At 42.9% G+C, this 15387-nt stretch overlaps 1 protein-coding gene across 2 annotated transcripts in view; it reads left to right on the forward strand.

The window, feature by feature from the left end:
- TOLLIP (toll interacting protein) overlaps positions 1-15387 on the forward strand; it is a 54242-nt gene that overhangs the window by 27094 nt on the left and 11761 nt on the right. The window contains exon 6 of one of the 2 annotated variants that reach the window (XM_053285874.1): positions 14014-14034. The exons of the other annotated variant lie outside the window; for it this stretch is intronic. Coding sequence (XP_053141849.1) covers positions 14014-14034 — 21 coding nt within the window. The remainder of the gene's footprint in view (positions 1-14013; positions 14035-15387) is intronic. 2 annotated transcript variants of the gene reach the window in all.

Genomic DNA, 15387 nt, shown 5'->3' on the forward strand with positions numbered 1-15387 from the left:
TGAAGACAGTGTTTGTGGGGCTGCTATTGTGTATCATACACAATCTGCCTTGTGCTGAACTCTGGTCAAACTGGTTTTGCAAATTTATGTAGTATTTCAGACAGTATCTGTAAAAGCCAAATGTATCTCCTGACAGTGTAGTCATCACTGTTACATACCTCCTAGTTGTTAGTGCCCAAGGCAAGAAACATGCACTCTCTGTACCGGCATCAGTTTTATGTTTTTAAAAAGAAACGTTCTTATGTATGTAGAACAGGCCTGCTCAGCTTCGGCCCTCCTGCAGATGTTGGCCTACAACTCCCATAATCCCTTGCTATTGGCCACTGTGGCTGGGGATTATGGGAGTTGTAGGCCAAAAACAGATGGGGAGGGCTAAGTTGTGCAGGCCTGATGTAGAAGAATGAGAACTTATCCACGTAGCTGCATGATTACACATGCCTCTTTAAGAGAAGGAGATGGTGATGGTGAACCATGAAAGCTTACTTCTCCACCTCTGTAATACCCACTGATTCAAGACCTCTTTCTCTCTGCCTCTTTAGGGGTAAAATTGACTGAATCTAGTCAATTTTGCTATTCTCTTGCTTTTCAGTGGGACTGGGAGCTGCAGTTAGGAGCACAGGAAAATTGAGTGAACAGGTTCTATATCCCTCATGTGGCCCATTTCTTCCCCTTTGCTATTAAGTTTGTATGGCTGTCATGCCACAATAGTGGTAAATTGCTCCAGTTGATCTTTGAGTTATTTTATGCAGACTTTGATGACTTACTCCCATAAAACTCTCTCTGTTCCATGTTACCTCTGCTTTTCCATTGCTATTGTGTATGTATAGTATATTATAAGCATAAGTAGTGCATTTCAGTGTTCAGTCTGGATCCAGCAGAGGGGAGATATTGACTTCTTCAAAGACTGAAGCTACTTGGCATATTTTGCTAATCTCACTATAGTTCTTGTATTGTGAGTAAAGATGAGATTCAGAAAAGCCAGATGTGATCGGCTCCAGTCTAATTTGAAGGATATAACACCTGGCTTTTCTGAATTTTTCAGGGCTGCACGATTACTGTGTGAAATGATTTGCATATCCTAGTATTTCAGACTTCTGATACCTGAGGCTCCTTTCTTTTTCTTGAATTAAAATAGGAAGCACATGTCACCCATATATCTGAAATAGTTTACTTTTTAGGATGGGCAAATAGTAATAGCTAACCTCCTGAGAGAATGGGTAGCTTTCATATCTACAGGAGATGGAATGAATGATAAAATCATATCTGATGCAGAGACATGGCAGAATTATTCATCCTCGCTAGAAACTAATTGGAAGGAGGTGAGGCAGAGCACTTAATCATGTAGAAGTGAAAGGGTGGCCTTGCCAGTCACCTCTGTGGGTAGATGATTCTGTAGGGCTAAGCGTTGGAGCATCCAAAGCCAAATAATATGCACTATCTCTTTCAAACCATGAGGAGGTGGTGCTCCTAGTGTTGTCACCTTCATGCAGTATTCCGTGCTCCCAGTGTGGGTGAGAGGGCTCCTGTAGGGAAGCAAAGCCCTGTGCTACCTTGGTGACAGCTGGGAAGGTGTGCAGGAAGCGGCTGGAGGTGTCCTTTTAAGAGTGCTTTCACCATAGAACTCTATGAGGAAAGAACTACACCTTGCTGCAGGCCTTCCTAGTAATTGCTGGAGTAGTATGGGGCCCTGCTTCCCATAAAGGAGCTCCTCCATTCCCTCCACACCAGAAGTGTGCAGTATTACACGCAGATGACCATGCTGAGAGCAGCTGCTTCTCTGTAGATCTGAAGAGCTGGTGTGTATGGGTTCACTTCAGATGCTTCATCTGAAGTATCTAACACTAGCTTCAGCAGTGGGCTTATGGAAGCCTTTAATTATTTAGTAATTTCTCATGTCACACTAATGTATCCCAATACAGCTGGTATTACTGATATATTCCTTGGGCGGTGCTGTTCTTTCCCAAATTGCTGTTTCATTTCAAAGTGTAACATGAAAAGTCTGATCTTATTTGAGGGCTTCTTCAAGTAAGCTTCAGTAACATGCTTGAAGCTTTATTTTCCAGTAGAGTAGACATGACCACCTTAAGTGACGCAGCAGGGAAATGTTTGACTAACAAGCAAAAGGTTGCCAGTTTGAATCCCCCGATGGTATGTTTCCCAGATTATGGGAAACACCTATATTGGGCAGCAGCGCTATAGGAAGATGCTGAAAGGCATAATCTCATACTGTGTGGGACGAGGTAATGGTAAACCCCTCCTGTTTTCTACCAAAGAAAACCACGTGGCTCTGTGGGCACCAGGAGTCGGAATCGACGACGGCACACTTTACTTACTTTAGACATGTTAGCATGTTGTTATGAATCTTGAGGCACTTTAATGACGAATGGATTTATTGTGTCATGAGCTTTTGCTGACTAATGCTCAATTTGTCAGATATAGGAAGTGCTATCAGTTGGCAGGGTGTGTACATACGTGTGTGTGCGTGCACGCACACACACACACACACAGGAAAAAAAATGTAAACAATGTACCAAGAAGCAGTGGGTCTGAAGAGCCCAAATTAGGGATGTGCACGAACCGGTTCGGTGCCTACTTAGGGAAGCACCAAACCGGCTTGGGAGCCTGTAGCCGAACCAATTCAGCAGGGTGGGTAGCAGTTCCCTTAAGAAGGAGGTAAGTAGGTTCTTCAACATGGTCTATGTCTTCTACACAAATGAGTTATGTGCCTGCGCAGAGACTTCGTCAGAACCCAACAAGCTCAGTTCTCCTGCTTTAGGTAGGAACCACACCCCCAGCCACTATATGCAGCTGCGCCACTCCTCATCCCCTCAGTCTTTCTTTGTCCGCACTTCAGTGAACATTGTGGAGTCTGCAGCTCAGCAACTAGAAGGATCAAGATATCCCCCTTGTTTTTTCTCCCCGCTTCCTCCCTGTGTATTGTGTGGCAGATGTTTGTCTCTTTGTAGTTGGAAGTCCCATAGTATTGTTACATCTTCATTTTCTTCAACTTTTTCAATTTTATGGTCCCACCAATTTTTGGCTACAGGTAGCTTGTATTTTTTGCAGATGTTCCAGTGTATCATCCCTGCTACCTTGTCATGCCTTTGTTTGTAGTCAGTCTGTACGATCTTTTTACAACAGCTGATTAGGTGGTCCACTGTTTCATCTGCTTCTTTACATGGGCGGCACTTGCTGTTTGTTGTTGATTTTTCGACTTTTGCTCTTATTGCATTTGTTCTTAGTGCCTGTACTTGTGCAGCCAGTATTAAACCCTCTGCTTCTTTCTTCAAGTTGCCATTCTTAAGCCATTGCCAGGTCTTGGTGATGTCTGATTTTCCACTTATATTGTGCAAATATTGACCATGCAGGGGCTTATTTTTCCATTTTTCTGCTCAGTTCTTGACTTGTTCTTTCTTGTAGGCCTGCTTTGTTTCATTGGTGTTGAATAGTTTCTTGTTATTGACCATTTGAAGTGCATCTTCTTCACTGTCCTTGATATATTCTTTAAGGCCTCTTTTCTACTCCTCTACTGTTTGATGGACTTGCAGCATTCCTCTTCCACCTGAGCTGCGAGGGAGGTATAGCCTATCGACATCACTGCGGGGGTGCAGAGCATGATTGATGGTCATGATTTTCCTGGTCTTACGATCTAGCGTCTCTAGCTCTGCCTGGGTCCAGTCTGTTATTCCTGCAGTGTATCTGATAACAGGCATAGCCCAGGTGTTTATGGCATATATGGTGTTCCCGCCATTGAGTTTGGACTTTAGGATTTTTCTAACTCTCCTGATGTATTCACTTCCCATTTTTCTTTTAACTTCAGTGTGTGCAATGTTATCAGCCTGGAGAATGACCAAGTATTTGTAATGTTCTTTCTCTTCCAGGTTCTTGATGTTGCTTCCATTGGGCAGTTCTATTCCTTCTGTTTTTCTTATTTTTCCTCTGTTCATTATTAGTGCAGCACACTTGTCTAGTCCAAACTCCATTGCTATATCACTACTGAATATACAGACAGTGTTTAGCAGTGATTCAATTTCTGACTGGGACTTTCCATACAACTTCAGATTGTCTATGTACAGCAAATGGTTTATTTTATTTGATGTTTTAGATGTTTGGTATCTGAGGCCTGTTTTGTTTAGTATTTGTGAAAGTGAGGTTATGGTGATTACAAACACAGGAAATAGTGAGTCCCCTTGGAAAATGCCTCTTCTAATGCTAACCTGTCCAAGTGTCTCGCCATTGATTGTTAACTGTGTACTCCACATGCTCATTGCTTTTTAAATAAATATCTGAATGTTTTTGCTGACACCAGTTGTTTCTAAACATTTTAGTATCCATGTATGAGGCAATGAATCGAAGGCTTTCTTGTAGTCAATCCATGCAACACTTAGATTTGTTTTTCTTCTCTTGCAATTTTCTAAAATCATTTTGTCAATCAGCAGCTGGTCTTTTGTGCCTCTGGTGTTCGGGCAATTTCCTTTCTGTTCAGCTGGAAGCTGTTTGTTAGTTAATAAGTGTTGCATCACTTCATCTGCTATTATTCCAGTTAATAATTTGAACATGGTTGGCAGGCAGGTTATCGGTCTATAATTACTTGGAACTGCACCTTTTGCTGGATCTTTCATGATGAGATGAGTTTTCCCAGTTGTTAGCCATTGTTCAATATCACCTCCTTGCAAAATGTGATTGAACTGTTTTGATAGTTGTTTATGAGGGCTTGGTAGGTGTTTAAGCCAAAAGCCATGCAGTTCATCGTCGCCTAGAGCAGTCCAGTTTTTAATTTTCTTTGCTCTTTCACTTATTAATTCTGGTGTTATTATTAGATCTTGCATTTGTTGGTTACATTTTTTGACCTCTTTCATCCAGCCTGCTTTTTTATTATAATCTATTGGATTGTCCCATAATTTCCCCCAGAATTGCACTGTTTCTTCTTTATTTGGTGTTTCTAGGTTTCTTGCTGTTTCTCCTTCTATGCTTTGGTAGAAACGTCTCTGATTCGACTGGAATTGGAGATTCTGCCTGTGTTGTGTCATTCTGGCTTCGTATCTGCTAATCTTCTTTGACGCTGCTGTTATTTGCTGCTTTATTATTTCCAGGACTTCTCTAATTTTCCTTGAATCTAGGTGGTATTTTTGGATCAGATACTGTTTGGTGTTTTCATTCTTCAGCTTCTTGTCTTTCATATCTTTCAATTTACTAGCATCTGATCTAAGCCTGGAGATTTTATTTTCTAATCTAATCTTCCATTTAGATGATGTACTACTTTCTTTTTTTACAGGTCCACTGATCTTATATCTGAGCTCTTGTGGTGGTGGTGTTGCTGCACTGTACATTAGTTCGTTTGTTTCTTGCAAATTATTGGTTGTTATTTCTGCAGGTGCAGCATTGACATCTTGTAATGCCTGAGCAAGTTGTTTTTTGGCAACTATTTTTAGAGCTGGAAGTCGAACCCTGGTGGTTGTTTGGTTCATGTGCTCAGTTATTTTTTGCTTTAGTTCTTGTTGCTTTTCTGTTAAACGGCATTCGGTTTTTTGAGGTGAAGGCAAAGGGGGGGGGGGGTTACCTGGTTTTGATTTTGAAACAGTTCAGCAACAGTGGCATCCTCTATTTCCAACACCTCCTCCACCTGCGCCGGAGTAACTGCTTCTGTTGGTGGTAATTCTTCTTCCATATCTTGAGCCTGTGTTGCTCTTTGCAGTTCTTACAGCTCAACTTCTGTGAATACTTTATTTCCGATTATGAATCTTCTCTGGTCTGCTAGCCTTTGTTCTGTTATTTCTGTATCTGGATGCTTCTCTTTCCAAATTTGGTACATTCTTTTTAAATAACCTCTTCTAGTTGGACTAGACTTGTAATAGCAGATCATTATTTCCTTGTTGGCATTTTTCGTATATTTTTTTCGGTTAAGTGACATTTCTTCCAGTAACTTTGCAGTCTCCAGCCCTGGTTGCTCAACTGAAGATCCTGAGTCCTGTAGCCCACTTGCCACCAGATGTCCAGGGACTCCAGCACCTTGTGCGGTCCTTGTTGACCCGGGCAAAGACTGGTCCGGTATAGATTTATTAAAGTTACATCTCACCATATTGTTGATGGGAGAGGCACTCTTTGTCTGGCTCCTCTGGTGAGACCTGTCCAGTATGGTTGGACCTCTGGCATAGCTCTCACCTTCCTCAGAGCACGCAAGCCCCACAACTACACCAAGGTAGTGCCTCACTGGGAGGAGATGATGATGATGATTATTATTATTATTACATTTATATCCCGCTCTTCCTCCAAGGAGCCCAGAGTGGTGTACTACATACTTAAGTTTCTCTTTCACAATAACCCTATGAAGTAAGTTAGGCTGTGAGAGAAGTGACTGGCCCAGAGTCACCCAGCTAGTATCATGGCTGAATGGGGATTTGAACTCAGGTCTCCCTGTTCCTAGTCTAGCACTCTAACCACTATACTACACTGGCTCCCATATGGTATCGCCTCAAGGACTTCATATACAGGGTGTGCTGAATGCCCAAGTGGACACCATGAGCAGATTGATGGTGGTCTCCCACAAGTGGGCTTTACACCAAGGTGTTCTCAGGGACATATTTGGCGAGTCCCATTGCTGGACCTATTTTCTTCCTGGGACAATGCACAGTTCACCCTCTATTGCTCCAGGGGAGGGGAGGGTGAGGTCTCTCTGGTTGATGCCTTCTTCCTATCTTGGACAGGCCGCCTTCTGTACGTGTTCCCCCGTTTCCCCTCATTCCAAGGGTCCTGTGCAAACTGAGGGTGTATCAGGCCAGGGCAATCCTAGTAGCCCCATGGTGGCCCAGGAGACCTTGGTTTCCAGTCCTGAGGCACTTGGTAGTGGATTGGAAACGCCTACGTGCCCTGCCAGACCTGCTGTTGCAGGAAAATGGACGGGTGTTTCACCCAGATGTTCAGTCCCTCCATCTGACTGCATGGAAGGTCCTGCCAACTTCCCATTGAGACTTAGAGAAGTTCTGGTTGCTGCCAGAAAGCAGTCCACACGGAAATAATATGATCACAAGTGGACTCATTTCTGTTCCTTCGCTGTACTGCATAACTGATGCATTTAATCCATCCGTTCAAGATATATGTAAATATCTCTTGTCTTTTAAGGAATCTGGTTTAAAGCTTTTATCCCTTGAGGTGCATTTGGCTGCCATTGTGGCATGTTCCTCTGCTGAACAACCTTCATGGTTTAAAGATCCGGTGGTAAAATGTTTTCTGAAAGGTTTGACTCATATGTTCCCAGACGATCCTGTCATGTCACCGACCTGGGACCTGTCAGTGGTATTGGCTGGCCTGCTACTGCTGCCATTTGAGCCCTTGGCTTCAATTGATCCTTGTCTTCTGTCCTGGAACTTCGCCTTTTTGGTGGCCGTGACCTCCGCCAGGAGGGTCAGTCAGTTGAGGGTCCTGAGGGTTGACCAGCTGTACCTTCAGTTCCATAAGGACGAGGTCGTATTCAGGCCGGATGTCCAGTTCCTGCCCAAAATGGTGTCCATGTTTCACCATTCATCTCTGCTCATTTTGCCTGTGTTTTTTCCAAATCCTTCATCGGATTCAGAAAGATAGTTACACCGTTTGGATGTTCGAAGGGCATTATTCTTCTACATTCAGAGGTCTGCTGACTGGAGGAAATCTCCTTCCTTGTTCATTCTATATGATGGCCCGCGTAAAGGTCTACAAGTTTCGGCCCAGTCCATGTCTAGATGGATAGTTTCCACTATTGAACTTTGTTATCAATTGACCCATAAACAGTTGCCTACTACGGTTAAGGCACACTCTGTTAGGTCCATGGCGGCCTCTGTGGCCTTTGATCTGGCAGTCTTGTTGGACGCTTTATGTCAGGCAGCTACTTGGGCTTTGCCCCATTCATTCATTCATATGGGAAGAGAGCTGGTCTTGTAGTATCAGGCATGACTTGTCCCCTTAAGCTTCCCATTCATATGGGAAGAGCGCTGGTCTTGTAGTAGCAGGCATGACTTGTCCCCTTAAGCTAAGCAGGATCCGCCCTGGTTGCATACGAAAGGGAGACTAGAAGTGTGAGCACTGTAAGATATTCCCCTTAGGGGATGGAGCTGCTCTGGGAAGAGCATCTAGGCTCCAAGTTCCTTCCCTGGCATCTCCAAGATAGGGCTGAGAGAGATTGCTGCTTGCAACCTTGGAGAAGCCGCTGCCAGTCTGTGTAGACAATACTGAGCTATATAGACTAGTGGTCTGACTTGGTATATGGCAGCTTCCTATGTTCCTGTGTTTGGGAGGAGAGCTGGTCTTGTGGTAGCAAGCATGACTTGTCCCCATAGCTAAATAGGGTCTGCCCTGGTTGCATCTGTATGGGAGACTTGATGTGTGAGCACTGCAAGATATTCCCCTCAGGGGATGAAGCTGCTCTGGGAAGAGCAGAAGGTTTCAAGTTCCCTCCCTGGCTTCTCCAAGATAGGACAAGATTTTTTTTTTTTTAATAGGACAAGATTTTTTTATTGAACCAACAAACTACCAAAGCATACAGTACATTGCCAAAGCACAATTATATACAAAATGGTTGTTTGTACATGATATATCTACAAAGATTTACACACAAGGATTTGGAAACCCACAAGTTTATGAAGTATATGCAGGTAGTACTGTAACTTGAGGGTGGGGGATTTCAAGGCACATCAGGGCTGAGAGAGATTCCTGCCTGCAACATTGGAGAAGCCACTGCCAGTCTGTGAAGACAATACTGAGCTAGATAGACCAGTGGCCTGACTCAGTATATGGCAGTTTCCTATGTTTCCCATGTTTCCTATTTATTTGTCATTATGCAATTGATACCAGGGCACGGAATGATGCTGTGTTTGGCAGGAGTGTCCTGCAATCCATTTTCAATTGATGTACTTGTTTCTGAAATAAAGAATTCTGGCAGATTATATTTGCTTCTGTTCTTCCCTCCTCCTTGATATTCATGGAGGTTGCTTGGGATATTGGAGGATCTCCTGTATTTACTGCATGTCTTCAAACAACTTGTGGCATATTCCGGATCGTTTTAGCATTCTCAGGGTAGTAAAGCTTAATATTATTGGTATGAATAGGCAAACTACCATTTTGTAGCGTAGTGTAGTGGTTAGAGTGTTGGACTAGGTTCGCGAAGACCCGAGTTCAAATCCCCATTCAACCATGAAACTTACTGGGTGACTCTGGACCAGTCACTTCTCTCTCAGCCTAACCTACCTCACAGGGTTGTTGTGAGGATAAAAATACATGGATAAAAATACATGTACATGGCTCTGAGCTCCTTGGAGGGAAAGTGAGATATAAATATTTAAAAATAAATAAAAAGAAAATTTCCTCTTCTTTCTGCTACTTTAACACATCATGCTGTTGTAAAACAGGAAGGCATGATTTTGCACTTTTGTAAGATTAATTTACCATATGTCATTAAGGAAGCTATGAGCACAGTACGTGTGTGTGTAGTGTTTCTGCATTTAGTGAATACATTACTAGAAGCGGGTATAGATGATGATGATGATGATGATGATGATAAAATTTATTTGTTAGCCACCCCATAACAAATTGTCCTTTGGGCGGCTGACAACACCTAAAACACATGAAATCAACACACCCCTCCCGACACATACAATACAGTACAAAACTATTTAAAAGTTTTTTTAAAAATCTGTTTTAAACAAAGAAATTTAAAAGACCTGAATGAACAGAGAGGTCTTTACCTGGTGTCAAAGAACAAAGTGATGGTGCCAGGCGAACCTCACTGGGGAGGCTGTTCCATTAATGGAGTACAACCACCAAAAAGACCCTCTCCCTAGTAGCCACCTGCCTCACCTCCTTTAGCATGGGCAGTTGGATCAGGGCCGCCGCAGAATAAGGACATGCAGGGCAAGGTGCTCTCTCAGGGTAACCCAGTCCCAAGCCCTTTAGGGCTTTGAAGGTTAAAACTAGCACTTTCAATTCAATTCAGTTTATTACGATCAAAGATCAGCACAAACCAGCACTTTGAATTGGGCCTGGAAACAGACTGGGGGCCAGGGCAGCTGGCAAAGCACTGGTGTAATATGATCAAAACACCCCATCCCAGTTAATAATCTTGCAGCCCTATGTACAACACATTACAGTTATCTAAGCGAGAGGCTACCAGAGCAGGAGTAACGGTGGCCAAGCTATCTCTATCCAGGTATTGTCGCAGTTGGACACAATGGGCAGTGCCTGTCTGCAGTCCCTACGGCATTAGCACACTGAGTAGGCGTCCATCCCATCTGTCCTTTCTCACGGACAGGGAGGGCGTTGATAAAAGGCGCTCCAAGCCACAGAGGCTACTTGAGCTCCTAGCAACAATGCTGGATCAATGAGCACGCCAGACTGTGAACGTGGTACTGGAGTGCAACCCCATCTAGAACAGGCTGAACATCATTCACCCGGGCAGAGGAACCACTAACCAGCAGTACTTCTGTCTTGTCTGGATTGAGTCTCAACTTGTTCAGCCTCATCCAGTCCATTGCTACATCCAAGCACTGATTTAGAACAGTCACTGCCTCACCTGCATCTGATGAAAAAGAGAGATACAACTGAGTGTCATCCGCATACTGATGGCACCTCAGGCCAAATCTCTGGAGGACCTCTCCCGGTGGTTTCATGTAGATGTTAAACAGCATAGGGGAGAAATGGAACTCTGTGGAACACCAAAACACAACTGCCAAGGGGTTGAACGGTAATCCCTCAGCACCACCTTTTGGAAACAGGCCCTAAGTAGGAGCAGAACCATCTCCAAGCAGTGCCTCCCACACCCAGCTTGGCTAGCCTATCCAAAAACATACCATGGTCAATGGTATCGAAAGCCACTGAGAGGTCCAAGAGAATTAACAGGGTTGCACTCCCCCATCTCTCTCTGCACAGGTCATTCCACAGGGCGACCAAAGCAGTTTCTGTTCAAAAGCCAGGCCTGAAGCCTGATTGAAATGGATGTAGATAATCCGTTTCCTCCAAGAGTGCCTGGAGCTGGTCAGCCACTACATGCTCAAGCACCTTGTTCAGGAAGAGAATTTTAGCTACAGGCATGTAGTTATTTACATCCTCTGGGTCCACTAGGTTTCTTTAGGAGTGGTTGAATAATAGCTTCCTTCAACAGAGCTGGGACCACTTCCTCTCTCAGTGAGGCATTTAGAACCTGCTGGACCCAGATAAAGACTTCCTCCCTACTAGATTTAATCAGCCATGAAGAACAAGGGTCAAGCATTCACATGGACTATTATGTTCACAAAACTTCACAACAGTATGTTTGCTTAAGTCTTGATTCTGAATGAGATCTAGATGCCCTGTTTATCAGTAGCTTGACAATCTTTATTTAGCTTATACATATACTGAGATCCCTCCTAGATCTCTTTTTACCATGGATGATGGTGTAGGCTATACCTGAGGAGAATGGTGCATTAGTTTCTAGTTTCTAGTAGTAATATGCATTTATGGTTGAACTAGAGTTTCATTTGTTCTCTGCATCTGTTGATGGTCCTTTGAGAAAATTGAGAGGCATCAGTCAGTTGTGGCAAATTCAAAGCATTGTGCTTCTTGCTCTAGATCAGGGCTGGGCAAACTTGGCCCTCCAGCTGTTGTTGAACTACAGCTCCCATCATAAATGAATTGTGGCTGAGGATGATGGGAGTTGTAGTTCACCAGCTGGAGGGCCAGGTTTGCCCAGCCCTGCTCTAGGCTGTTAGCTGTGACGGTATGCACACTAGACATGTTTTCACTTAATGATAGGTGTGTACAGTGAAAGAGAGATCATTTCCATGCCCTTTAAGGGAAAGTAGATTCTGTTCACTAGATATACATTTGGATGGTGCTGTGCCTGATTATTGGGAAGACATATACTGGCTATAGCATTCAAAATTGTTGGAGTTTGGCCTGGGCATGGAAAGGGCTGAGGAAAACTGGCTAGGATGCAAGTTGGGAGAAGGCCTAACAAGAAACCTGAGATGCCATTTCATGGGCTCTAGAAGTCATACAATAGCTTGAAGAGTCTCCTTGTATGCTGGTTTCTGAGGACCTAGAGAGTCATTCCCTGAAGATGGATTCTGTGGAGAATCAAACTTGTTTGGTGAGGGTTGTTTCATTCATGTCATTAATTTGTGAATCTACAGTTCTTCACAGTTGCCATCAACTGACAATTTCCTCAAAGCACTGAAGTGGGCCTTTTGACCTAAGAAACAAGTTTGGAGGCTAAAACTGGATAGTGAGGATGCCAAGTAGAGGACATACCCACAAAAGAAGTGGGGTTAGTAGCCTGGCAGAAAGTGTGAGCAGAAGCAGACTGGAAAAGAGCCATGGAGAGCAAGCTCTGATGGAAACCACATGGAATATCTGTAAGGATAGGGATGTTTGGAGACATGTTAGCATTTATCCAGTATGATCTGCTTTTAATATAAAACACAGTATTTCCTAGAACACCAGAGAAGATTCCCCTCGCTGTGCTGACACATGTGAAGCAGGCTGTGTTGGATGAAGGGAAGCACCTTACTTGTGGTGTCCCACTGACCCATAGTTTTCAAAGGTGTCAGGCACTTCAGCCAAAAATCTCCAATACACCTGTAGTTAAAAGGTTGGACACTAGATGTCGTCATAATCTTGCTGTTGTAGACCACATAGGTCCCTAGAAAGAAATGTGGCTTGTGTAGCTTTTGTTTAGCGAATTTGTAGAAACTAAAGACTTCTGTGTTGTCATGAAAAACCAAAGCGGATAACCTTTTCCATTAAATCCTCTTTCCTTTATGATTTCTGTATTGTGGAATAACTTTTATAGGTGTTCTTCAGTAACCAACTTGGAATCTGAAAGAAATTCTACCTTATGTATTGGCTATGCATATTGGAATCCTCCCCCTCCCGAGTTACTGCAGAAACTGTAAATAGTAACTCCTCCCCCCACCCCCCAAAGATGGCTGGGAATGGAAATATTCTCAGTAAGAATGCATTTTGTGTAATAAATCCATTTTAATGTTGAGGATAGAATACTGGTTTTCTAGTTAGTATAAACTTTAGCACTAGCTAAGAGGGCCCTGTATTGTTCTAATCTTGATGAATTACCTTTTTGTGTTTTGCTTTTCCTAATACTGAGCGCTTTATAGAACTTGAGAGGATTTATCATTGTTATCTGAAGAAGTTACTGAATTACGAAAGTCATGGGTGAGACATATAGAAGCAAATGCTCCTAGCAGGGGTGGCTACTTACCCCTGCTAACTTGGCAAAGAGCCACCTTTTAAAGTGGTGATTCTCTGTATTTAGCAGGGGGAGAGTAACTGGCCCTATCCACCCCCAGCACAGTACCTCCAGTGACTGTTGCTGGTGTCTATCTTACGTTTCTTTTTAGATTGTGAGCCCTTTGGGGACAGGGATCCATCTTATCTTATTTATTATTTCACTGTGTAAACCACCCTGAGCCATTTTTGGAAGGGCAGTATAGAAATCGAATAAAATAAATAAAAGGTACTAGAGGACAAGGACAGACCAGTGTTTGTTCTGAGATAGTGTAGAGCAGTGATTCTCAAACTTGGGTCCTCAGGTGTTATTGGACTTCAACTCCCATAATCCCCAACCAAAGGCCACTGAGGCTGAGGACCCAAGACACCTGAGGACCCAAGTTTGAGAATCCATGGTGTAGAGCAAAAGTATGTGTGAGATTGGGCCTATGTGAGGCAGGAACAGAGATTGAAGGGACTCTGGTGCAGGAAAGAAGAGAAGTAAAGGATTTGGACAATGCGGTATCTATAACACAGACACAATCATTTCACAACATGTGAGGGCACTGGGTAATTGTGGACCACTAATTGTATTGGTGAGTTAGTGAAAATATTAATAGTACTGCATGTGGCTACGTAAAATGGCATGCAAAATCATGGAATCTGAAGCCTGGCATGTGTGGATTTTACCCAGCTTTCTTCCTCTGAGGACACTGCCTAGTATAAAGTAGAATAATGTATGTTTTCCATGTCTTGTTCCTTTCTCACACCTTCACCTGTCCTCAGGGCTTGAATACTTTGCTCTGGGTAAGTCATCTTAATTCTTTTTGGATTCCTTTCCATTGGAACAAGAATTCTGCATGAGGTCATGAAAACTGCTTTGATTAGTATGTGGATTTTTAAAATCTTCTGTTAGTTGCCTTGGGATCTTCTTGACAAAAGGCAGAATAAAAATCAAATAAAATGCAGAGCATTACAGGTGGATGTCACAATATACAAGGTTTCAGAATTGTGTCTTATCTAATTTGAAAGAAGAGCAGTGAGCAAAGCTGTCCTAGAAAACATGCAAGATAGCTCCTTGGGACATCTTGCATCTACAAATATTAGGGAATTAAGTTTATCCATTTAATGTACATGCAGGTTTCTCCTCTTTCCACCCTGCCCCTGTCCTGTGTTCTTAACATTAATATACCTTACATTCTATTATAAATGCTAATGTTAAGTTCTGTGTCCTTATTTCTCCCTTTTTCCAGACCCATTTATCATTCCATCATCTGATAGATTTAGCTCTGGAAAATTCATACAGTATTTTGTTTTTCTGTGAGAGTGGTGGCTTGTAGTTGTGATAAGGCAAGAACCTAAGGTAAAAAATATTTAGTGTCTTTTGTGAATTTGAGCTACATATGCTGTGTTCAGGTGAGTGAAGGAGTAATAGCTCTACATTTGTGTACAAAGAGATGAAGGCTGCTGAGGCAGGGAGGGAGATGACACATGCTGTCAGAGGATACACAATGCAAGAACCTTTCAAGGAAATAGTGGAAGATATTTCCTTTTCACTGAAAGGGGAGCTAATTGCTTGAGTGTTCATTTTCATGCCTTTGTGAAACACCTGTTAATCCTTCACCAATCTAGAACAAACTAGGTGGAAATACTTGCAGGTCCAGTTCCTTTTGAACATAATCCCCAGAAGAAAGGCAGTGTCAACATTACATGACCTCTTCTGTTACCAAGGGTGGTGGGTCTGTGCTTCAAAAATGTCTTTTCAAGAGCATGCATGGTATTGAGAACAAGCAGTCATCTGGCTTCTACCATTGCTCCTGCATGTAATTGGGAGCCAGTTGAAGTCTGAACATGACTTGTGTCACCTGTGCTATTTTCTTAAAACAATCCCCACCACCACCTGCAATCATTTTAACTTAGTTCTGATTTCTGTGTTGTGAAGATTGTGCTGCAGCACAGAACTCTCTAAAAATAATAATAGTAATAATTCTGGAGCAATGAAGAGGAAATTGTGTGCTATTTGGTCCAGTGACATCTCACCAGATATCCTGTTTTTTCTTTACTGTTGGAATTTGCTGCTTCTGCTCACGCTGTCACTTTGACCAAAAGTTAAATTGACACACTATCATGCTTGAGCTATAAGAGAGCTATAACTTGGCT

This window comes from Hemicordylus capensis, chromosome 1, assembly GCF_027244095.1.
Source record: "Hemicordylus capensis ecotype Gifberg chromosome 1, rHemCap1.1.pri, whole genome shotgun sequence".
Classification (NCBI taxonomy): Eukaryota; Metazoa; Chordata; class Lepidosauria; order Squamata; family Cordylidae; genus Hemicordylus; species Hemicordylus capensis.